At 43.3% G+C, this 23,610-nt stretch overlaps 1 protein-coding gene across 2 annotated transcripts in view; it reads left to right on the plus strand.

Annotated features, from left to right (window-relative positions):
* Positions 1-4,245: 4,245 nt before the first annotated feature.
* ABCC5 (ATP binding cassette subfamily C member 5) overlaps positions 4,246-23,610 on the plus strand; it is a 62,752-nt gene continuing 43,387 nt past the window's right edge. Inside the window, exons 1-4 of one of the 2 annotated variants that reach the window (XM_087965534.1) lie at positions 4,246-4,413; positions 7,908-8,087; positions 20,030-20,187; positions 22,984-23,139. In XM_087965534.1, the coding sequence (XP_087821660.1) occupies positions 7,959-8,087; positions 20,030-20,187; positions 22,984-23,139 (443 nt within the window). In that variant the 5' untranslated portion in view covers positions 4,246-4,413; positions 7,908-7,958. Of the gene's footprint in view, positions 4,414-7,907; positions 8,088-20,026; positions 20,188-22,983; positions 23,140-23,610 lie in introns of both variants that reach the window. The other variant, XM_026688591.2, reaches the window with a different exon arrangement.

The following is a 23,610-nucleotide window of genomic DNA, read 5'->3' on the forward strand; positions in this document are numbered from 1 at the left end:
ATCTGGCTTCCCTATGGACTTTGCTTGTCAGCAGGTCGCAAAAAGGTGATTGCACCACCACCGTCATAAATATGAACCCATTGCCAAGCATCCAAAATTTGATCACATGATCACAGGGACACTGCAACGGTTGTTAAGCGTGAAAAATGATCATAAATCCCTTTTTTTTTCCCAGTGCCACTATAACTTTGAACGGTCCTTAAATGTACTGTTGTAACTTGAGGACGGCCTGTACTGTCTGATTAATTATTATATGCTCTGTGTCACTTTCGTGACATGACAAGGCTATTATCAATTCGATAAATTAAATAAAACAGATAAAGGCAGCACAGTGGTCCTTGGGTAACTGTCCAGGTGCAATGCCTCTTCTCAAGAAGGGCCCTTCCTGAGAGGATCAGTTATGAGCCGCGGTGACTCAGCGGTTAGAATGCAGTACTGCTGGCTACTTCTGCTGACTGCTGGCTGCCTGCAATTTGGCAGTTCGAATCTCAGCAGACTCAAGGTTGACTCAGTCTTCCATCCTTCCGAGGTGGGTCAAATGAGGACCCAGATTGTTGGGAGCAAGACTCTATAAAACCGTTTAGAGAGGACTGTGAAGAACTGTGAAGCGGTGTATAAGTCTAACTGCGATTGCTCTTCCTTCCTTCCTTCCTTCCTTCCTTCCTTCCTTCCTTCCTTCCTTCCTTCCTTCCTTCCTTCCTTCCTTCCTTCCTTCCTTCCTTCCTTCCGTTAGAATGCTGTATTGCAGGCTAAATCTGTCCACAGCCAGTAGTAGTTCAATTCTGACTAGCTCAAGGTTGACTCAGTCTTGCATCCTTCCGAGGTGGGTAAAATGAGGACACAGATTGCTGGGGGCAAGAGGTGGACTCTGTAAACCACTTAAGAGAAGGCTGGAAAACACTGGGAAGTGGTATATAAGTCTAACTGTTATTGCTATCCTTCCTTCCTTCCTTCCTTAACAGATAACAGATAATCAGAGTTGGAAGGGACCTTATAGGTCATCTAGTCCAACCTCCCACCCAAGCGGGAGACCCTACACCATTTCTGACAAATGGCAGTCCAATCTCTTCTTGAAAGTCTCAAGTGATGGCTCTCCCACAACTTCCGAGGGCAACTTCTGTTCCATGGATTGATTGTTCTGTCAGAAAATTTCTCCTTATTTCTAGGTTGAATCTCTCCTTGATCAGTTTCCATCCATTATTCCTTGTCTGGCCTTCGGGTGCTTTGGAGAATAACAGATAACAGATAATCAGAGTTGGAAGGGACCTTGTAGGTCATCTAGTCCACCCCCCCACACAAGTGGGGGACCCTACACCATTTCTGACAGAGGGCAGTCCAATCTCTTCTTGAAAGTCTCAAGTGATGGCGCTCCCACAACTTCCGAGGGCAACTTCTGATCCATGGGTTGATTTCTCCTTATTTCCAGGTTGAATCTCTCCTTGTTCAGTTTCCATCCATTATTCCTTTTTCTGGCCTACAGGCGCTTTAGAAAATAGCTTGACCCTTTCCTCCTCTCTGGGAAGCCCCTCAAATATTGGAAGGAGCTGCCCCAGAGAGGAAGGGGTCAATCTATTCCTTCCTTCCTTCCTTCCTCGGTAGAATGCAGCATTGCAGACTGACTGCCCACTGCCAGCAGTTCAATCCTGACCAGTTCAAGGTTGACTTAGCCTTCCATCCTTCTGAGGTCGGTAAAACGAGGACCCAGATTGTTGGGGGGCAAGAGGTTGACTCTGTAAACCGCTTAGAGAGGGCTGTACAGCACTGTGAAGTGGTATATTTATTTTTATTTATTTAATTTGTCAAGCGATTATAAGATAACAGGTATAAGTATAAACAGTTATGAATACATGAAATGGATACATATAAGAAAAATAAAAAGAATCAATAGGACAGGGATGGTAGGCACGTTGGTATGCTTATGCACGTCCCCTACAGACCTCTTAGGAAAGGGGTGAGGTCAATAGTAGACAGTCTAAGGTTAAAGTTTTTGGGGCTTGGGGAAGAAACCACAGAGTTAGGTAGAGTATTCCAGACATTGACCACTCTGTTGCTGAAGTTGTATTTCCTGCAATCAAGTTTGGTGTGATTAACCTTGAGTTTGTATCTATTGTGTGCTCTTGTATTGTTATGGTTGAAGCTGAAGTATTCGTTGACAGGTAGGACATTGCAATGTATGATTTTATATACACTGCTCAAAAAAATAAAGGGAACACTTAAACAACACAATGTAACTCCAAGTTAATCACACTTCTGTGAAATCAAACTGTCCACTTAGGTAGCAACACTGATTGACAATCAATTTCACATGCTGTTGTGCAAATGGACTAGACAGCAGATGGAAAGCAGAGGCAGTTAGCAAGACATCCCCAATAAAGGAGTGGTTCTGCAGGTGATGACCACAGACTACTTCTCAGTTCCTATGCTTTCTGGCTGATGGTTTGGTCACTTTTGAATGCTGGTGGTGCTTTCACTCTAGTGGTAGAATGAGACGGAGTCTACAACCCACACAAGTGGCTCAGGCAGTGCAGCTCATCCAGGATGGCACATCAATGCGAGCTGTGGCAAGGTTTGCTGTGTCTATCAGCGTAGTGTCCAGAGCATGGAGGCACTACTAGGAGACAGGCCAATACATCAGGAGATATGGAGGAGGCCGTAGGAGGGCAACAACCCAGCATCAGGACAGCTACCTCCACCTTTGTGCAAGGAGGGACATGAGGAGCACTGCCGGAGCCCTGCAAAATGACCTCCAGTGGGCCACAAATGTGCATGTGGTTGCTCAAACAGTCAGAAACAGACTCCATGAGGGTGGTAACGTCCACAGGTGGGGGTTGTGCTTACAGCCCAACACCATGCAGGACGTTTGGCATTTGCCAGAGAACACCAAGATTGGCAAATTCGCCACTGGTGCCCTGTGCTCTTCACAGATGAAAGCAGGTTCACACTGAGCACGTGACAGATGTGACAGTGTCTGGAGACACTGTGGAGAACGTTCTGCTGCCTGCAACATCCTCCAGCATGACCGGTTTGGCAGTGGGTCAGTAATGGTGTAGGGTGGCATTTCTTTAGCGGGCCGCACAGCCCTCCATATGCTCGCCAGAGGGAGCCTGGCTGCCATTAGGTACCGAGATGAGATCCTCAGACCCCTCGTGAGACCATATGCTGGTGCGGTTAGTCCTGGGTTCCTCCTAATGCAAGACAATGCTAGACCTCATGTGGCTGGAGTGCGTCAGCAGTTCCTGCAAGACGAAGGCTTTGATGCTATGGACTGGCCTGCTCGTTCCCCAGACCTGAATCCCGTTGAGCACATCTGGGACATCATGTCTCGCTCCATCCATCAACGCCACGTTGCACCACAGACTGTCCAGGAGTTGGGGGATGCTTTAGTCCAGGTGTGGGAGGAGATCCCTCAGGAGACCATCCACCACCTCATCAGGAGCATGTAGGGAGATCATACAGGTATGTGGACACACTACTGAGCCTCATTTTGACTTGTTTTAAATTTGGATCAGCCTGTAGTGATTTTTCCACTTTAATTTTGAGTGTAACTCCAAATCCAGATCTCCATGGGTTGCTAAATTTGATTTCCATTGATAATTTTTGTGAGATTTTGTTGTCAGCACATTCAACTATGTAATGAACAAAGTATTTAATAAGAATATTTCATTCATTCAGATCTAGGATGTCTTATTTTTGTGTTCCCTTTATTTTTTTGAGCAGTGTACTATACTTAGATTGGACCAAAGGCGGTGTAATTTTAGATTTTCTATGTCTAGAATTTCGAGTCTGGTGGCATAAGGTATTCTGCAACGAGTCGAGGAGTGGAGAACTCTTCTTGTGAAATATTTCTGGACTTTCTCAACTGTATTAATGTCAGTCTAAGTGCTTAATATTATTTAATATTAAATATAATTAATATTAATTATAAATTAATATAAGTCTAAGTGCTATTGTTATTGCTATCAGATCGGCCTCGGTGGTCCTCCTTCTCGCTGCAAAAGTCCCCCCACCTTCCCCACCGAGCACGTGACCCCAAGATTTGGGATCAAAGGGACCCAAACAAGCCAGCGGGCTCTGCAGCCCCGGCGACTCAGGAGGACGGGCAAAACCGGCAGGGAGGGGGAGGAGGAGGAGGGCGGGGCGTATGGAAATAAGCCGGCTGCCCCGACGGCCTTATGGGAGACGTAGTTCTGCCCCCGGGCGGCACCGAGACCCTCGGAGGGGGCGCGGACTACCGTTCCCGGAGCGTCCAGCGAGAGAGGCGGAGGCGGCATTTTGTTGTGCTCGCCCAGGATGCCCGCGCAGGCGCACTGCGGCGGGTTGCGACAGAGGAGCCGCTTGAAGGTCTTTCTGCCTGGCTGCTTCCTCCGCCGCCGCCGCCGCCGCCGCCGTGCTGGAGCTCAGCCGCTCGAGCAGGTAGGGGTGGGAGGGGGCTCGGCTGGCGCCCCGCGGTGAAGCCAGGGTGGGGAAAGAGGGAGGGGATCCTCAGTGAGGAGGGGGCGTCCCAAAGGGTGGGGTGGTGGTGGAGGGGGCTGTGATCGAGAAAGGGGAGGGGGCTGCCTGGCAAGGGGAGGGGGCGCTTCCACTGGTTTAACCCCACCCCACCCCGCTTTCCAAGGAGTTTGGACTCCAGAGCCCATCATCCGCAGCCAAAGCTGCCTTTGTTGAAAGATAGGGAAGGAGGGAGGGTTGCTTAGGATGGGGAGGGGGCGGGGAGGGAGAGCCTCTGCTGGCCGTGGAGGTTTTCAACTGCTCGCCCCCCCATTTCCCCTTGCAAAGAGCTGGGCAAGGAAGGAGTGGCCTGAATGGGAAAGTGGGAGCGCTTTGCCGCGGAGAAAACGAGGAGAAAAGGCCCGGCGAAAGGGCCCCGGGAAGCCCCTTGGGGCGGGTGGATGCTGCTGAAGAGAGGGGCTGGGACGCCGCCTTGAAAGGATATAAACATCCCGTTCCCACCTCTGCACGGCAGGCCTGATCGCAGCAGATATTCTCTCTCTCTCTCTTTCTCTTTCCATCTCTCTTTCTCTCTCATCTCTCATCCATATCTAGCAATCATCTCTGTCTCTATATTTGTCTATCTGCTTATATGTCTATCTGACTGCCTGTCTGTCCCTCTGTCTGTCTATGTCTATCATCTAAACTCCCCCTCCCTCCCTTTCTAACTATATCTATCATCTAACTCTCTCTGTGTCTCATCTATCTATCTGTCTGTCTGTCTATCATCTACCTACCTACCTATCTGGTACCCCCCTCCCTCCCTCTCCCTCTCCCTCTATCATCTAACTATATCTCTATCTTTCTCTCTCTCTCATCTAACTGGTAACTCCCCCCTCCCCCTTTCTAACTATATCTATCATCTCTCTCTCTCTCTGTGTGTCTCATCTATCTGTCTGTCTGTCTGTCTGTCTGTCTGTCTGTCTGCCTGCCTGCCTGTCTATCTGTCTATCTGTCTATCTGTCTATGTCTATCATCTACCTACCTACCTATCTGGTATCCCCCCTCCTTCCCTCTTATCTCTCTCTCTCTAACTCTCTCTGTTTAACTATAATCTAAATATCTATATCTATATCTATATCTATATCTATATCTATATCTATATCTATATCTATATCTATATCTATATCTATATCTATCTATCTATCTATCTATCTATCTATCTATCTATCTATCTATCTATATCGTCTAACTATATCTATCTATCTCTATCACCTTCCTTCCCTCCTTCCTTCCTCCCCCCCCTCCCAATAGCATATTAAGAGGTATTTTGGCAGGGGGTGGGAGGAGAGGCCTGTCTGATTCCCTTTGCCTGGAAATGTGTGAAAATCTGCCAGAGGAATGCATAGTTAAAGTATGCCTGGAAGGAGATGAATATATATATCTATATATATCTAAAAACAAGGATGGAAGAGCGGAGTGACAGCTTGGAAAGCCCACCGCCCCCCTGTCCTTGGTTTACTGGTTGTTTCTCTCCTTTGCTGCAAAAGCTGCCTGGAAACAGGTGAGCAATAGGTCACCTCCGCCTCCTGTTCTGGGCTACCTGTTCTCCTGGCAGGGATCCTGAAAGGATGCTTGGAGACAGGGATTGCTGGGTGCCATTTGCAAATGGGCCCTACAGAGGGTGCTGCAAACAAGGGAATGAAATGGAGCGGCAGGCAGGCAGGAGGTGCCTCATTGAGGCCTTTCTGCTTGAGATACCAAGCCATTATGTAAGATCTTTTTGCTTGATACCAAGCCATTATGTAAGGAAGGCATCTCGTGCCACCAGGGAGGGGAACGGAAGGAGACGTAAACCCGTGTGGCGTGAAGAGTACAGGAGGACTTCATCAGATTGCCAGCAAAATGGTCTGTGGGCCATAGTAACTGGCCTCTTAACGATAATGGCTTTCCCTAAAATGTTTTAAAACAAGGGATTTCAAACATTTGCAAAGCTTTCTGTTATTTGCAGAAAGAGGAACCTGTCATCATGGTGATAGAATTTTGCTGAATCATGCAGCCGGAGAGTATTTTTCCCCTCCTTCTGTTGTAGTGAGGCACAAAACACAAAAGGCAACCCAACAGAAGGTACAAGGCAGGGTGATTTAGCATAAAGAAAAGAGAGATAAAGAAAGATAAAAGTAGCACAGGAGGGGGAAAAACAACTGGGACACTATGGAGCCCTTATTTTGACCTTAATGTTCTCTGTTTAGCTCTACACAATCCAGAGACAGACTGCATTTAACACAGTGAGCTCCCTGTGATTGTTTCTCTTAGACTGATGGGTCTGAGGTGTTTGTAATTGGTTAATGATAAATATAATGGGGTTGATGGATAATTTATGTAAAACTTTATCACTTAATGCAATAAGAATAAAGATAATGCAGTGGTGGTCAATTTTTGAACTGCACAGCAATTTTTTTTTGACAATTCCGGCATTTATGGCTAACGTTATCTTACCAGAGCCCCCTTTTCCATTTTGCCTATTGAAAAATTCTAAGTAACTCAGTTGTATGGATAGTTAGGCTTAACAAAATTGCTCCTTCCAAAAATTTCAGTAATTGGGTATGTCTTACTATCCTCTAGTGAAGAGAAGGACTAGGGTTGAAATGATAGCAGTGTTCCAATATCTGAATGGCTGCCACAAAGAAGAGGGAGGGTCAAACTATTTTTCAAAGCACCAGAAAGTAAGACAAGAAGCAATGGATGGAAATGAATCAAGGAGAGATCCAACCTAGAACTAAGGAGAAATTTCATGACAGTGAAAACAATGAACCAATGGAAGGACGTGCCTCCAGGAATTTTAGGTGCTCCATTACCGGAGGGTTTCAAGAAGAAATTGGACAGCCATTTGTCTGGAATGATATAGGGTCTAATGCTTGAGAGCAGGGGGTTGGACTAGAAGACCTCCAAGGTTCCTTCCAACTCTGTTATTCTGTTCTTTTTCTCCCCCCCCACCCCCAAAGGCTGTAAACAGCTCCATTTTTAAAAACCCAATGACATTCTTTTTTTTCTAAACTTCATGGTCTTTCAGGACTACTTGCCTGAATAGATCACCGATTATAGTTGATCTCTGTGCTTGTCAACTACATAGATTACTATTTGTAGAGGATTTACTGCATGCTATGTACTTTAAGGCTGTTGAGAAAAAGAGGTGCCAATAGCACAGAACTGAAGTTCCTTATGCAAAGTTAGGACTCAGAGCCTGTTTTTCCCCCTGTTGGGATTATCTAGGGACACGGCTACTGGGATTCATCTGATATAGTATCCCTTTCTGCCAGGGCTAGTGGAAGTACAGTAGGCAGACCATATTTGGGGATTGGGTTACAAAACTGTAATCCAACCCCGTTCAGGACATCTGCTTAAGAAGGAAGAGATAGAGAGCAGCTGAGACAGATGTTCTCACATTTTATTTCTTGTTCTCTCTTGTTTTTCCCCAGAATTTTCTGAGTGGCAAATATATTTGTTAACCCTGGCGTTTACCGAAAAAGATGAAAGATATCGATCTAGGAAAAGAGTACGTGATACCCAGTCCTGGGTATAGAAGTATCAGGGAGAGAAATAGCCTGAATCAACGTGGAGGACAAGATGGGATCAAGTTCCGACAAGAGAAATACAAGGTAAGTAGCAATGACTGCTTTTTAAATCGCATTTATTCATTAGCTCAAGGCAGCTGGGCATCATCCTTCATGTTACCCCCAAAACAGGAATAGGATGTGCTGAGGAAGAAGGAACAGCCCAAAGCCCTGAATGGAATGAGGATAAAAGCAGAGTTCTTTGCTAGTCTTAACGCTACAACCACTAACCACACTGTTCCTGACACCAGTACTTGACTGAATTGCATAATATAATTGATGTAATTCTGTGTTGCATAAATAGCGCATGGCCTTTCGCTATAATTATAGAGCATAATCAGCTTCATGCTTTAAATGCTAATCAGTGAAAAGGAGACTGTAGTTATCAAAGATTGATTGCTGTGGAAACATGTCCAGCAAGGATCTAAAATTCAGTTGTTGTTTTTTTACTTTGCATAGTTAAAAGTCTGTAGAGATTCTCAGTCATCCAGGTCAAGGTGCTTTTTCAGGAGGCAACTGGACTTCCTTGTTTTTTCTTTTGAAGACGTTTCGCTTCTCATCCAACACGCTTCTTCAGCTCTGACAGGAATCCTGTCAGAGCTGAAGAAGCTTCTTGGGTGAGAAGCAAAATGAACTTTGCATAGTTAGTGACTGTTTGTTAATGAAGCTACTAGCAAAGCTATTTCCTCCAGAATGTGGAAAAATTAAGGGAAGCAAAGAATCAAGGCACATGCTGAATACCCCTCCCTCTTCACACACAAATGCCCAATTCAGAGATTTAAAGAAAGATTTTGAGAAACTCCTCCCAAATGCCAAATAAGAATTAAAGGAATAATTTATCTTACTAGATTTTAGGATTAGGCCCAGGGTCCTCAAACTTGGGAACTATAAGACTTATGGACTTCAACTCCCAGAATTCCTCAGCCAGCCTAGGATAGCTGGCTGAGGAATTCTGGGAATTGAAGTCCACAAGTCTGAAAGTTGCCAAGTTTGGAGACCTCTGGATTAGGCAATAGATAATATTTTACTATTAAATAGTACTATACTAAATCAATTAATCAATCTAATATTTCCTGGGGAGTCCTCAGAAGTAAAGCAAATAGTAGTGAGACAAGTTAAAATGTTACAAATTGTGTGATTTTGATCATGCTACTGTGCAAATGCTGTAAAAAACTTTACATTCTTCTAACCAGTATACGGAAAATTATTGAAAAGAACTTCAGGGAATAGACAGAGAAATTCTGGAAATTATAGGGAATAAAGAGGAGTGAAAGGGGAGTGGTGTTTGCAGGAGACAATTAGTTCGTTTAATTAGGGTGAAGATTTGTTCATGACTCTCAGAGACTCTTTGCCAAGTATTTTCTTGTATACAGCATTGAGCTTGGAAGCTATCGGCCTGGCAACTCTCCAAGCCTGATAAGGTCTATGGTTGCAATTCCCCCTTGAAAGACTGTTTGCCAGGACTTTGCTGATGTGAATGATAGGAATTCACATTAGCCAAATAAAAAGGGTTTTTTTCGGGACAAGGAGTCTGCTTCGTGATTTTATGAAGCCTAGGTCAGAACAGTTTCATTACCAAATTAGGTAACATCATCAGTGCTAGTAAGGAATGGGGTTTGTTAATAAAATGGGGAAGTTCATCAGAAAAGGTGCTAGTAGACTCCTGATTTTTTTTGCTACTCCAAACATACTGTATAATTATAATTAAGGTTTATATAAAAGGTCTTTCCACTTCCCTAGAAAATGATTCAGATACAAAAAGGGCCCCACTGTATTTAAGAAAGAAAGCTAACTCTGTTTTTTTCCTTTACATTATCAATCCAGAGTAGATATATTCTCTCCAAATCACTCAGAAGCAGACCAATCACATGCACAGTTAAAATGTTACAAATTGTGTGATTTTGATCATGCTACTGTGCAAATGCTGTAAAAAAAACTTTACATTCTTCTAACCAGTATACGGAAAATTATTGAAAAGAACTTCAGGGAAATTCTGGAAATTATAGGTTGGGTTACCTTTATTTCTGTTTTGGGTAAGATGGTGGAAATTGCTTTGATAAAACATCAGTGAGCCAGTTTGGTGGGAAGTGGTTAGGGTATTGGTTAAGTAACCGAGAGATTTTAAGTTCTAGATTTGCCTTAGGCATGAAAGCCGGTGAGGTGAATTTGGGCTACTCACCAGGAAATGGTGAGTTTTAGTCCCGCCTTAGTCATGAAAGCCATCTTGGTGACTTTAGACCAATTTCCAGGAGACTGAGTTTTAGTCCTGCTTTTTCAAGAGGCAACCGGACTTTCTGGTTTTTCTTTGAAGGCGTTTCGCTTCTCATCCAAGTAGCTTTTTCAGCTCTTCAGATTTGGATGACGGAGAATCTCCGTAGACCTGCTTTAGGTATCAAAGCTGACTGGGTGACTTTGAGCCAATCCATCCGTGAGGCTTGTTATAGAGAAAAAGAGGACTAAGGAGTATTACATATGTTCACCTTTAGTTACTTATAATAAGTAAATAAAGATGGGACAAAAACTCTAATAAACAGATAAAATTTCTGTTGCAATGCATATGAAGCAGTTCTTCTGGCCTGCTGCAGGATCTCTTCTAAAAGCAACATAAATATCACAGCCAGTGGAAAACCCGGTTTGCAGATTTGTCCCTCATCCCATTTTATCATCCAACCTTGACTTTGCAAATTTCATGACCTCAGCAAGCACATTAAACCTTTTACCCCTGAAGGCTGCTTTTTATAGCATCCAGCTGGCTGGGGGAGAGAGAGAGAAAGAAAAATGTCAAGGACTCACATATTTATGTGAACTTTAGAGTCGGCCTAAGGAAACCGTTGCCCTAGGATAGGTAAATAAAAAACTGTGAGGTGGATCCGGAGAAACTTTTAATGCTGCCTACGTAATTTCTGCCTCGCTGTTCTTTTTGAGTTCTTTGCCATGTCAACAAATATGTGCAGAAGTGTGACCAGTGTGGCTTTGTTTCTTAGAAGTTTCAAAGGACTTTTTAACCAAGTCCTTGACCAAGGACTCGAAAGCAAGTCATGGGGGTAAAAGAAAAACAAACAAACATCTGAGCAATCTGTGCAATATTTCATAACCATTTAAATTTTTTTTTAAAATGATCAGAATATGGGGAATAACCTTTATTTAGAACAAAAGAGTTGAGGAGGGTTACATTGTTCTGCTTGTCGATTAAGCTTTGGACAATCAGCTGGTTCTGTAATACCTAATTCTATAAAATTAGCCGCAGTGGGAAATTCAGAAGCATTTTTTTTTTTGCTGGGGATAATAATGAATGTCACAGGTAGTCCTTGACATGACCACAATTGAGCCCAAAATTTATGTTGCTAAGTGAGAAATTAGTTCAGTGAGGCTTTTCTTGCCACGTTTGTTAAACGGGATCATGTGGCCCCAGTACACTGCGACCGTCATAAATATGAAGCAGTTGTGAAGAATCCGAATGTAAATCACGTGACCTGCAACGGTCATAAGTGTGCAAAATGGCCATAAGGCACTTTTGTCAGTGCTGTTGTAGCTTTGAACGGTCACTAAATAAACTGTTGTAAGTTGAGGGCTACCTATATTGCTTTTTTTTCCTTTTAATACTTGGCCATTGTGATTATTAGCATGTTGTAGCTAATGCCCTACTATGAACGTGGAAATATTGCCACATAATGAAGAGCTGTGGGCCACAGTTCCAAATTCTTGGTAAGCCAGCCTTTGGTTTTTTTCCCCTTGTTGCTATTATTGTTGGACTTCCTAATAATTTGTGACCCAGCAGAAATTACTCCCAGCATGACAGGAAGTTAGAGTGGTTATAGCTGCTGTTTGCAGAGATAGCTGGTGATGTTGAGCTGCTTTGTAGCCCTTAATTAAGCAGATGCTACTGGCAAATTTTAGCATCCACCATAGCGTTGCTACAGGGAGGCAATCCTTGTTTTTAAGCCGCAAGGAGCTAAAATTAATTTTTATTGCATTCAGTTTGGCTTAAGTCCTAAACTGCCCTCATGATTACATTTCTCAGTGTATCTGGTTCATCCTGGCTGGCCCTCTGATTCTCAGAAGCCTGCTTCTCACTGCCAAGCTAGTTGCTGGTAAAATTTATCCAGGATTCAATCCCGAACTAAAACATTGCCCTGACATCAATCGCGGAGATGTGGTTGATGGAAGAGGCACGAGAGACTTTATCATCATCTGGTGTTGCCAGCCAGATGACTTTGTCAAGACTGATTCTCACTTTCAGCTACATTAAGAGCCGCGGGGGCGCAGTGGTTAGAGTGTAGTACTGCAGGCTACTTCTGCTGCCTGCCAGCTGCCTGCAATTTGACAGTTCGAATCTCACCAGGCTCAAGGTTGACTCAGCCTTCCGTCCTTCCGAGGTGGGTAGAATGAGGACCCAAGATTGTTGGGGGCAAGAGGCTGACTCTGTAAAACCGCTTAGAGAGGGCTGGAAAGCACTGTGAAGTGGTATATAAGTCTAAGTGCTATTGCTATTATCCATTTTTCCTGCATTCGTACCTTGATAATAACAGGAAAGGCAGGTGGATGGAATGCCAGGGTAGGAGAACGGTATTCAAGCATCCGTCAGCACCTCAAAGACACACCAAGCAGATGTCCTGGCGTGGCTGTTTGTTTCCCCTAACAAAATGAAGAGGGGTGATCGGTGGACGTTTTGGACGGTGGGTGGCCCATAGGGAAAAGGGGGAATTAATTATGCTTGCTTTTGTGCTGGAAACCTAGAGCTGGTTTTCCTCCTTCTGTGTTTATTTGGTAAAGTTTTATACTCTTGGTAAACCAATGTATCAGGAGTTCCTTTTTTCTGGATTTGCCAACTGGGTAGTTGGCAGACTTCATGGTAGAAGGCAAAGAGGTGGATGGTGCCCACCTGGCAATCGGGCAGCTTTGAACATGAGCTCCTGTGTTTGAGTGGCCAGGACGGCATAAGGAGAATACTCTTACCAGCCTACCATCTTCCCTTCACCTAATATTTTCCTTTCCTGAATTAGCTGGGACAGTCCAAGTCATGGTCAGTGAATTAACCCAGATTGCTTGTTCTTTGGCATTTTAGGGTACATGCTAAGGCGGTCCAATTAAGCTCTGCTTCTAATATCATGGTCTGTGTGATGCACAATAAGAGCCCAGCTGTATTGGGTATAGGCCGCCCAAAATAGGTCCTAAAATCAGGTTGGTCACGAGTTATGGCCAAGATGAGTAAGCTCGGGTGGGATCCTACCAGTTCGCACCTATTCGCTAGAACCGGTTGTTAACATTCTAAGCAGTTCAGAGAACAGGTTGTTAGAAGAAATTACTGGCCTAATCCTGTAAGGAAGGCAGGAAGGAAACATTCTGGTGTTGCTTACAGAAACTGCCTCTCCATTAATCCTTATGACATTCTTGGCAGGACTAAACTTCCTGTCTCAGGAACTTCCTTGGAGTTTTTTTTTCCTCCTTTGCTGGCACTTTGCTTGTGTGGAGTGACCATTTAAAGTTACAATGGCCCTGAAAAAAGTGACTTATGACCGTTTTTCACACTTATGACTGTTGCAGCATCCCCACAGTCATGAGAGGCCAGGCGAGGAGATGCATGCCTTGATGTGAATGATATTGAGTTGGCCACGCCCAACCAATCACATGACCACCAAGCCACACCCACCAACTAAGCCACGCCCACAGGACCGGTTAAAAAAATTGAATCCCACCCCTGAGTAAGCTCCATTACGGTCATAACTTAAGGACTACCTGTAGGTCTTGTAATAGAAGAAGCAGCAGCCTTACGTGCTAACCTGCATCTGGACAGGAAACGGTGTTTCTTCTTGGTGTTCTAATTTCGAGCTCATCCTGTCTTTTCAGCACGTAGCAAGAAGGACTGGCCTTGAATAGAACTGCTTGCTAATGGGATGAGCAAAATCTCGCCCATGGTGGGAAAAGAATTATTTCTTTCAGAAGTGCTTTGTAGGCTCTATTATCTTTTTTTTAATGCATGAATATAAAATGACACACCAATTTTCATGAATGGCTTACTAAAGTCAATTTTCAGCCATCTGTTTCTAACAAAATGGCTATGAGATTCTCAATCACCTAGGTCCGTGTTGGCGAACCTATAGCATGCATGCCAGAAGCCCCTTCTGCCGGCACGCGAGAGCTCACGCCCCACTGCGCATGCGAGCGCGCCACCGCCGCCCAACAGCTGATTATCGGGTATCTGGTGTGCGTGCGTGGGGGGCAGGGGTGCGCGGGAGAGGCATGTGCATGCTCAGAGATGCAGATGGGTGGATTGTGTGCATGCACAGATGTATGGCGCCCGGGGGGATCACACGCATGCACAGATGCATGGCGCACAGGAGATCACATGCAGAGATATGCGCCGTGCATGGGGGTGGAGTAGCACGAGGATGTGCAGGGGGCGTGGGGGGGCCCAGCACGCATTGCCTTCTGGGTGGTGGCATGCGCAATTATCAGCACAGCAACCAAAAAAGGTTAACCACCACTGATCTAGGCCATGGTTGTCCCACAGGTATTTTTCCCTCCAAAAGGCAACTGGATTTTCTTCTTTATCTTTTCTTTTCCTTCGAAAACCTTTCGCTTCTCATCCAAGAAACTGGATGAGCTCATCCAGAACTGAAGAAGTTTGTTAGATGAGAAGCAAAATGTTTTCAAAAGAAAAAAATAAAGGAGAAAGAAAGAAAGAAAGAAAGAAAGAAAGAAAGAAAGAAAGAAAGAAAGAAAGAAAGAAAGAAAGAAAGAAAGAAAGAAAGAAAGAAAGAAAGAAAGAAGAAAGAAAGTGCAGTTCCCTTTTGGATAAAAAGCACCTTCGGGACTCTTTCTAGCTCCTTAATGGGGATCTGGTTAAGGGGTACTAGTGAAAGTCATTTCCTTTGAAGAGTTTATAAATGAAATTTAGTATCTTTTGTATATCCTGTTCTAACTCCAGCTGCTCTACCTGCCTAGATTCACAATGGTGCTCACAGATGTGCTGAATGCAAGAAGAGAATGGAGTTGTTGGAGCGTTTTTGTAAACATTAAGATGGCTGAATAGAAAGGCGGGGTAGGAATTGAATAAACCAAATAATCACAATTAGAATTAGTAGGATGGGGTTTAAATTGGTGCCTGCAAGGACACTGTGTTGTGATTTAATGACAATCCACTTAGCATCTGGTTACATTAGGCCAGCTATGGCTATTCCTTTTGCTATAAATAGTACACATAAACAATTATATTTAATGTTCCCTTGATTGATAGTTTAATTCACTGATTTCAGTCTGAATTAAGATCCTCATTCAGGAAGAAAATGGGCATAATTGCTTTTGTAAACCACCCATAATAATATTAAGAGCTGCAGTTGCAGAGCTCACAGATGGCTGGTTCTGCAGTATTTCCCCTTCATCACTCCCCTGCCATTTCAGTGGCATAGTTGTTGGACAGACTAGGAAAACTTGGAGCTGAAGGACACCGGATCCATTTTAAAAATAAAATGAAAGTTTGCTATTAAAATCAAATTTCCTTTTCTGGAACCAATAAAGGTAGTCCTCGAGTTATGACTGGTCACTATGCAACTGTTGGAAGTTCTGATGGTCCAACCTTGGGGTGGTGTCAATCAGGAGCCCAAACAGCTCAAATGAATTATGTAGGCTTGTTGTACACTAAAGTTTTCTACAAGAATCTGAACTACTAACGGTCAAAGCAAATTGGCGGTAGATAAGAGTCAAAGGAATTCAAGATGGGCTGGACTTAAGTCTCTTGTGGGCACAAAGGGACTCGAGACTGATGACGTCTGCAACGTCTTGGGCGCAGCCTAGTAATCTACAAGGTATAAGTAGTCTTCGACTTACAACAGTTCATTTAGTGACCATTCAAAGTTACAACGGCACTGAAAAAAGTGACTTACAATTGTATTTTTTTACACTTAAGACCATTGTGATCAAAATTCGGATACTTGGCAGCTGGTTCATATTTATGACGGTTGCAGTGTCCTGGAGTCATGTGATTCACTTTTGCGACCTTCTGACAAGCGAAGGAAATCTGGGGAAGCCAGATTCGCTTTACAAGTGTGTTACTACTAGTAGCTTAACAATTGCAGCGATTCACTTAACAACTGTGGCAAGGAAGATCATAAAATGAGGCAAAACTCACTTGGCAACATTAATTTTGGGTTCGATTGTGGTCGTAAATTGAGGACCACCTGTATTTATGAACCAGATTTGCAGTTCCGTTGGGAGTTGAAGTCTACACGTCTTAAGGTGGCCATGCTTGAGAAACACTGCTTTATAAACAGTATCTTCAGCAGGCACATTTTTCCTAATATTGTTTGAGAAAATGAGAAGCCTTTGGCATAAAGGGCCTGCAACCTTCAAACCATCTGTTTGGGATTTACAGAGGATGAGAAGTTTTGTTGCTGTCTCTCTGGGTCAAATGGCAGAACAACCTTGAAAAGGCCTAATGTTGCAAGTCACATTTCCTTTTTCTTTAAAAAAAAAAACATCCTCTTTCTGGAACAGAGGCTGATAGGAGATTTGAGGTCCTTGTAATATTATTAACTGAAGAGACAATGCAATAGCTGCAATGAAAGGAACTGCAATACAGTATTATTCTGGGTTGTGGACTGTGTTGTGACCTTGGTCCCCAGAAAATGCAATGCCATCTATTTTAATAGGCGGGTGACAAGAAAAAGAAAATTATAAAACGCCATTTCAAAAGCCTTTATAAATAAAATTCATTTTAGATAAGCAGACAGGAAAATAAAACAGAAGCAAATTAAAAGTTATGGCTTGGTTGAGAGACGACCAGGAAAATCTAGGCCTGGGGACTAAAAAAAATCCCAGAAATTAATAATAAGTTTTTTTGGTGCGCCTGTTTCCAATAAACTGTAAGAGTGTTGTCAGATTTTCCTTCTGGTAGTCTGGACCATAAACAATTAATTAGAAAAATGAAGTGTTTCAGAGTTCTGATTAGTATAATATTTATTCGAAGGAAGTTTACTTTTACAAGACAAGCATTTCAGCATATGGTCTACTAACAAATCATATACATACATACATACATACATATACAACTTTAAAAGCACAACTATAATGACGTGGGAAAATACCCGAACAAAGCTGAATACCATATATATTTATATAATGACGGGGGGGAAATACCCGAACAAAGCTACCAAAATTTCCATTGTTAAACGAGACAATTGCAAAGTGGTTTTTGCTTGTTAACAAGATTATAACCCGAGGATAGGGTAATTCAGAGTTCTGCTTCAGTTTTGGGAACTTCCCATCGACTTTAGAGACACTTAATCTGTTGCAGAGATTTATGAACAACAGTAATTAGTTTTTTGTTTTGTTTTTCCTCCTGACTATTTCAATCCATGTTTGTCAGTTGAGGTCACTTGTCAAGAATAAATATACAAAAAGAAACAAAAAAGTACTGAAGGTTTTCTGAATGTAAGGCTTTAAAATAGATATCTTGGTAGGTGGTAATCCTTAACTGGCCTTGGTTGAACTCCTAAAATGAAACAAAGCTAGCTATTCCTGGAATAGGAAATCTCCCGGGATATATCAGTGCTGTAGGCTAGAGTGGGAAGTCAGTAAACTCCGATGAGCTCAGTGGAAAAACCACTTCCTTCTTGCTGCCAAGAAATCAGGGACATGCTTCAGCTTTTCTGTGATATCTCCCTTCCCCCCCATATATATATATATTACATCCTCTGAGGAATACATTTTTCCAAGGAATTAGAAAAGTGCAAAAAGTTATCATCTCATTGTTCAACTGTCATGAACGCTAGTGCTGTTTAGCACAACTTATAAATAGCCATAGAAACCTGGAAGGAATCTGGTAGTGCTTTTTCCCACTAGCAGGTTTTATTAAAAGGCATGAGCTTTTGTGCAGCTCAAAAGAAACTCATGGCTGATAACAACATGCACCAATAAAGAAGAATATTTGTAGCTTGGGATTGAACGGTGGGGCCCTTGGTGCTCTCTGAGCTTGGTTGTTTTCTTGCAGAGGTTTCTGTTGTGGCCCGCCAGCGGCCAGCCTGAGCTGGCGGCAGACTCAGACAGTGAGGAGGTTGGGGAGGAACATGGGCCAGTCCTGGAGTATGGAGAAGGCTCTGATGAGGGCTCTGCATTGGAGGCAGAGATGGGGCCAGGACTGCCCGACAGTTATCAGCTGCTTTCAGAGTTGGGGATCAGTGGGGAAGAAGAACAGCTGGAGCCTGTTCCCAATGTGCGCATGCACAGAGCTGCCAGGAGAAGGGAACAGTTAAGGAACAAGGGTCGATTTGGGAGTGAAGGCACAGGTGGACAGTGAATGTCCCTTCCCATAGGGAATAAAGAGGAGTGAAAGGGGAGTGGTGTTTGCAGGAGACAATTAGTTCGTTTAATTAGGGTGAAGATTTGTTCATGACTCTCAGAGACTCTTTGCCAAGTATTTTCTTGTATACAGCTTTGAGCTTGGAAGCTATCGGCCTGGCAACTCTCCAAGCCTGATAAGGTCTGTGGTTGCAATTCACCCTTGAAAGACTGTTTGCCAGGACTTTGCTGATGTGAATGATAGGAATTCACATTAGCCAAATAAAAAGAGGTTTTTTCGGGACAAGGAGTCTGTTTCGTGATTTTATGAAGCCTAGGTCAGAACAGTTTCATTACCAAATTAGGTAACATCATCAGTGCTAGTAAGGAATGGGGTTTGTTAATAAAATGGGGAAGCTAATCAGAAAAGGTGCTAGTAGACTCCTGATTTTTTTGCTACTCCAAACATACTGTATAATTATAATTAAGGTTTATAAAAAAGGTCTTTCCACTTCCCTAGAAAATGATTCAGATACAAAAAGGGCCCCACTGTATTTAAGAAAGAAAGCTAACTCTGTTTTTTTCCTTTGCATTATCAATCCAGAGTAGATATGTTCTCTCCAAATCACTCAGAAGCAGACCAATCACATGCACACTAGGAATACTTTTTAGAAATGCTTGTGGGTTAATATGCAAATTTAACCAACAGATGTCTCATCTGTCTAATCCAGGGTGTGAATCAAAGATCACTACAGGTAGTCCTTGATTTACAACTACAATTGGGACTGGAATCTCAATCACTGAGTGAAGCAGTCCTTAAGCAAGAGGCCCATGTGACTGCTTCAGTCAATGACTGCAGTCCCGGAACTCTTGATTGTGGTTGTTAAGCGATCTTCCAGATTATTTAGTGCATGGATCGAAAAAGCTGCCTGCCAAAGGATTTCAGTTCTTCATAGAGCTGAAGTCATCTGGGCAGGCAGGTCTTTGAGAATGAAATGGCTATCTGCTCAAAGGTTTCAGCTCTCTTAAATGAAATCCTCCTGGGATGGTTTTTGCTCTGAAATGACTCTGTAGCCCGCTGAAGGATTTTCTATTTCACTTTGTTCACAGAGGAGAGCCTGCAGGAATGAAGCTGAAATGTTTGGGATGGAGCTGAAATGTTTCTTCTTGCAGCTTGCCAAAGAGTAGCCCCTCTCCTTTTTATTTCCTGATTTCCTTTTGGAGGGGAAATCCTCCAAAAGGGGCTGCAGAAACTGAGCTAAAATCCTGAACAATCCTTCAGTCTGTGAAGGATTCAGCTCTTCTCCATTTCCTCCATTTGAAACCTTTCCTGCTGGCTTCCCCATTGATTTTCTGGGGAAGCTGGCAGAGAAGTTTGCAAATGGTAATCACATAATTGTGAGGTGCTTGGCAACCAGTCGTAAATGCGAAAAAGAGAGTCCCAACACTTTCTATCATATTTTTTTTTGCCACAGGTTGATTGGAGGTGCTTCTAAAGGGCTTGCAGGTAATTTTAAGTTTAGTTGTTTGTTTCGCATGGTCCTTTGAGATGGAGCCAGCCTGGAAATGTTGCTAATCAGTCAACTAGTTTGGAAGTAGTACTGGTTAGACATGAATTCCTTGCAGTTTTTAGGATCCAAGTAAAATCTTGGGGACATAGCAAGCTTTTTCAGTAATACCTGAGGTTTAATTCTGCACTTTCTCTCAAGCAGGTGGATTGCCAAGATGCCTTGGAAACAGCTGCCCGGGCGGAAGGTCTACCTTTGGAGAGCTCTGCAGATTCTCACCTGCGGGCGCTAGATGAAGAGCACCCCAAAGGGAAATATCACTATGGCCTCAATCTGATGAAACCCATCCGGACTACTTCCAAGTATGGCTTTCTTTAAGTGACCTGCAAGAGGCAGCTGGTTTTTAACCAGGAATGCCTGAATGGAGGTCTGTGGGAAAACAACAGACATTTTATTTCAAAATACAGGTAGTCCTCGATTAACAACAATTGATTTAGTGACCGTTCAAACTTACAACGGCACTGAAAAAAAGTGACTTATGACCATTTTACACACTTACAACCATTGCAGCATCCCTGTGGTCAAAACTGATCAAAATTCAGAGGCTTGGCAATTGACCTATATTTATAACAGTTGCAGCGTCCCAGGGCCACTTTTGCTTCTTTCTGACAAACTTAAGTCAATGGGGAAGAAGGATTCACTTAACAGCCATGCCACTAACTTGATAACTGCAGTGATTCACTTTACAACTGTGGTAAGAAAAGTTGTAAGACGGGGCAAAATTCACTTTAACAACTGTCTCGCTTAGCAAAAGAAATATCGGGCTGAAATGTGTTCGTTAGTCAAGGACTAATCTGCATAGTGTCATGTGCTAAAACAACTCCCATGAGCAGGTCAAAATGGCTTCTTTATTGTTGGTCTCCTAGTTTATAAGAACCTCACCTGACTAACTACATTCTCTTGGGATCAAAGATCCCAAAAATGCTTTTCCAAAAGGCAGTTGGACTTTCTTAGTTTTTTCCCCCCTTGAAAACATTACGCTCCTCATCTAAGAAGCTTCTTCAGTTGCCTTTTGAAAAAAGAACCTTTGGGAGAACCATGACCTGGATGATTGACAATCTCCATAGACAGGCAGATAAAGACTTCAATCATCTGACCTGTGACATATCCTCCTACAGATTATCTCTAAGCAAGCCAGCCTCTTTACTCCGCTCTCTAATGTAGCTGGAAATTCCACCACATATAGGCCAGGTTCCATATAATGTTCTGGGCATGGTTTATGGACTAAGCCACTACAGTTTGCATTCTACAAAAAGCTGTGTATTGTGCCTACAAACAAAAATGATTGGGTGTAACTAAAGTATTAAGACAAAAATAAACCAGCTTCTTTCTAGTTTGGTCCAGTATAGGTACCTGGCTATATAAAATTGGTTCATACACCATGTTAAGTTATATAGCAGTGGTGGCTAACCTTTTTGGGCTCCTGTGCCAAAAATTGTGCGCACGCTTGCACTCACGTGCCAGCACCCAGAAGGCAATGCGCCCCCCCGTCCCCTACGCATGTGTGTGCAATCCCCCCCCTTACCTGCACTGCGCCTCACAGTTGATTTTTGGCCGGTTTGAGGCCTTTGCAGCTCCAAAGGCTTGAGGAAGGCTTCTGCAGGCTTCTGCATGTTTTGTAGGCCAAAAACTAGCCCTGTTTCATCACTACCTGTTTTTCTGAAAATACTAGAAGTGACGAAATGGGGCTAGTTTTCGGCCTACAAAACGTGCAGAAGCCTGCAGAAGCCTTCCTCAAGCCTTTGGGAGGCCGAAAAAGGCCTCAAACCGGCCAAAAATCAGCTGTGAGGCACACACATGCACAGTGAGGTAAGTTTACCTGCAGCTCGCGTGCCGGCACAAATGGCTCTTTGTGCCACCTGTGGCATGCATGCCATAGGTTCTCCATCACGGCTATATAGTATAGATAGTCCTCATCTTACGACCACAACTGAGTCCAAAATTTCTGTTGCTAAGTGAAAAATTTGCTAAGTCAGTTTTGCTCCTTTTTATGGCTTTTCTTGCCGCGTTTGTTAAGCAAATAGCACAGGAGACAACTCCAATACAAGTGGAAGGGCTACCCATTATCAGAGGCATCTTGGGTAAAGAGTAGGAATGTCCAGGCCGATCACCTTATAGCAAGATTCCATGCAGAAAATCCAACCAAGCCGGGGGGTAACCCTAAATTCTATATCTGCACTCAATTTGTTTTTGCTTTATATAGGTCACCTTCAAGAAGTGAGAGGAGCCGAATGTCAACTTATAAAACATTCCTATGCCTGTTTTAGTAGTTGCCATAAAAAAGGGAAAGTGAAAGTACATTCCAACCCTTATCTTTAAAAGATTGTAACTAAAGTACCAGAGTTTTTGCCCACATCATGAATGATGACACCCAGCCTGTGAACGTGCTCAGTTGAAGAATCTGGTTTATGAGATTCTGAATGATGACACCCAGGGGGCAGGGGGGGGGAAACAGGGTCACAGGTGACTGTAAATTACGTATGCCAGTGTTGGCTTCATACAGGGAAGTACCAATGTGTTGCCTCTAATGAATCCTTTGAAGTTTATTGAAGTTTGGCTCGAGAATCATGATTTATTTAGAGTGATTGCTGGAATCCTGACACTGCAGTTGTTAAATTAGCAACACGGTTGTTTTAAGTGAATCTGGTTTCCGCATTAACTGCTTGTCAGAAGGCTGCAAAAGGTGATCAGATGACCCCAGGACACTGCAACCATCATAAATATGAGTCAGTTGTCAAGCATCCAAATGTAAATCATATGACCATGGGGACATTGCAATTGTAACAAGTGTGAAAAATGGTCATAAGTCACTTTTTCCAATGCTGTTGTAACTTCGAACGGTCACTAAGTGACCTGTTGTAAGTCAAGGATTACCTGCCTATCAGTGTTTCTCAACCTTGGTTACTTCAAGATGTGGGGGCTTCAACTCCCAGACTCCCCCAGCCAGCATTGCTGGCTGGGGAACTCTGGGAGCTGAAGCCCACACATCTTAAAGTAAACATTATTGAGAAACATTGATATAGTTTAACTTAGACATCTACAATAATAAAATGCATACTTCTGCCTTTAATGTTTTCTCTTTCTTCCTATTCTTTTAGGCACCGGCACCCAATTGACAATGCTGGTTTATTTTCCTACATGACATTTTCTTGGCTTTCTCCTTTGGCAAGATTAGCCTACAAGAAAGGAGAACTGCTGACTCAAGATATGTGGCCTTTGTCGACTCACGAGTCTTCCGAGGTTAACTGTAGAAGGTATGGAAGGCTTGCAATGCTACCAATTAACCTCTCCCCCAAGGACCACTTTATATAAACTCAGAGACTTGTATGCGGGAACTCCCATAATTAAATTCCATTTCCCCCTTCATAAATCCGGGCAGTTGACATGCAGGTTTCATATTTCCCAGGGTTTCATCATCTTTTCTACTTCTCTGCACACCTGCATTCGAAAGGTGCATCTTCTCCCTGTTGCTTTCTTAATCCATGTTGCAATTTTCTGAGGTTTAACATCCATGACATATATTCCTTAGCAAGGATTTGATCAGTTAACTGTATCTGCCTCTTCTTTCCACTCCAACCAAAAAATACTGGTGGTCCTCGACTTACAACAGTTTGCTGATTGACTTCGAAGTTACAATGGCACTGAAAAAAGTGACTTCTGGCCATTTTTCATCCTTATGACCATTGCAGCTTGGGGCTCAATTGTGGTTGTAAGTTGAGGACTAC

Source organism: Notechis scutatus, chromosome 4 (assembly GCF_049901735.1).
Source record: "Notechis scutatus isolate UNSWTSFEM ecotype Mainland chromosome 4, rNotScu1.2, whole genome shotgun sequence".
NCBI classification, from domain to species: domain Eukaryota; kingdom Metazoa; phylum Chordata; class Lepidosauria; order Squamata; family Elapidae; genus Notechis; species Notechis scutatus.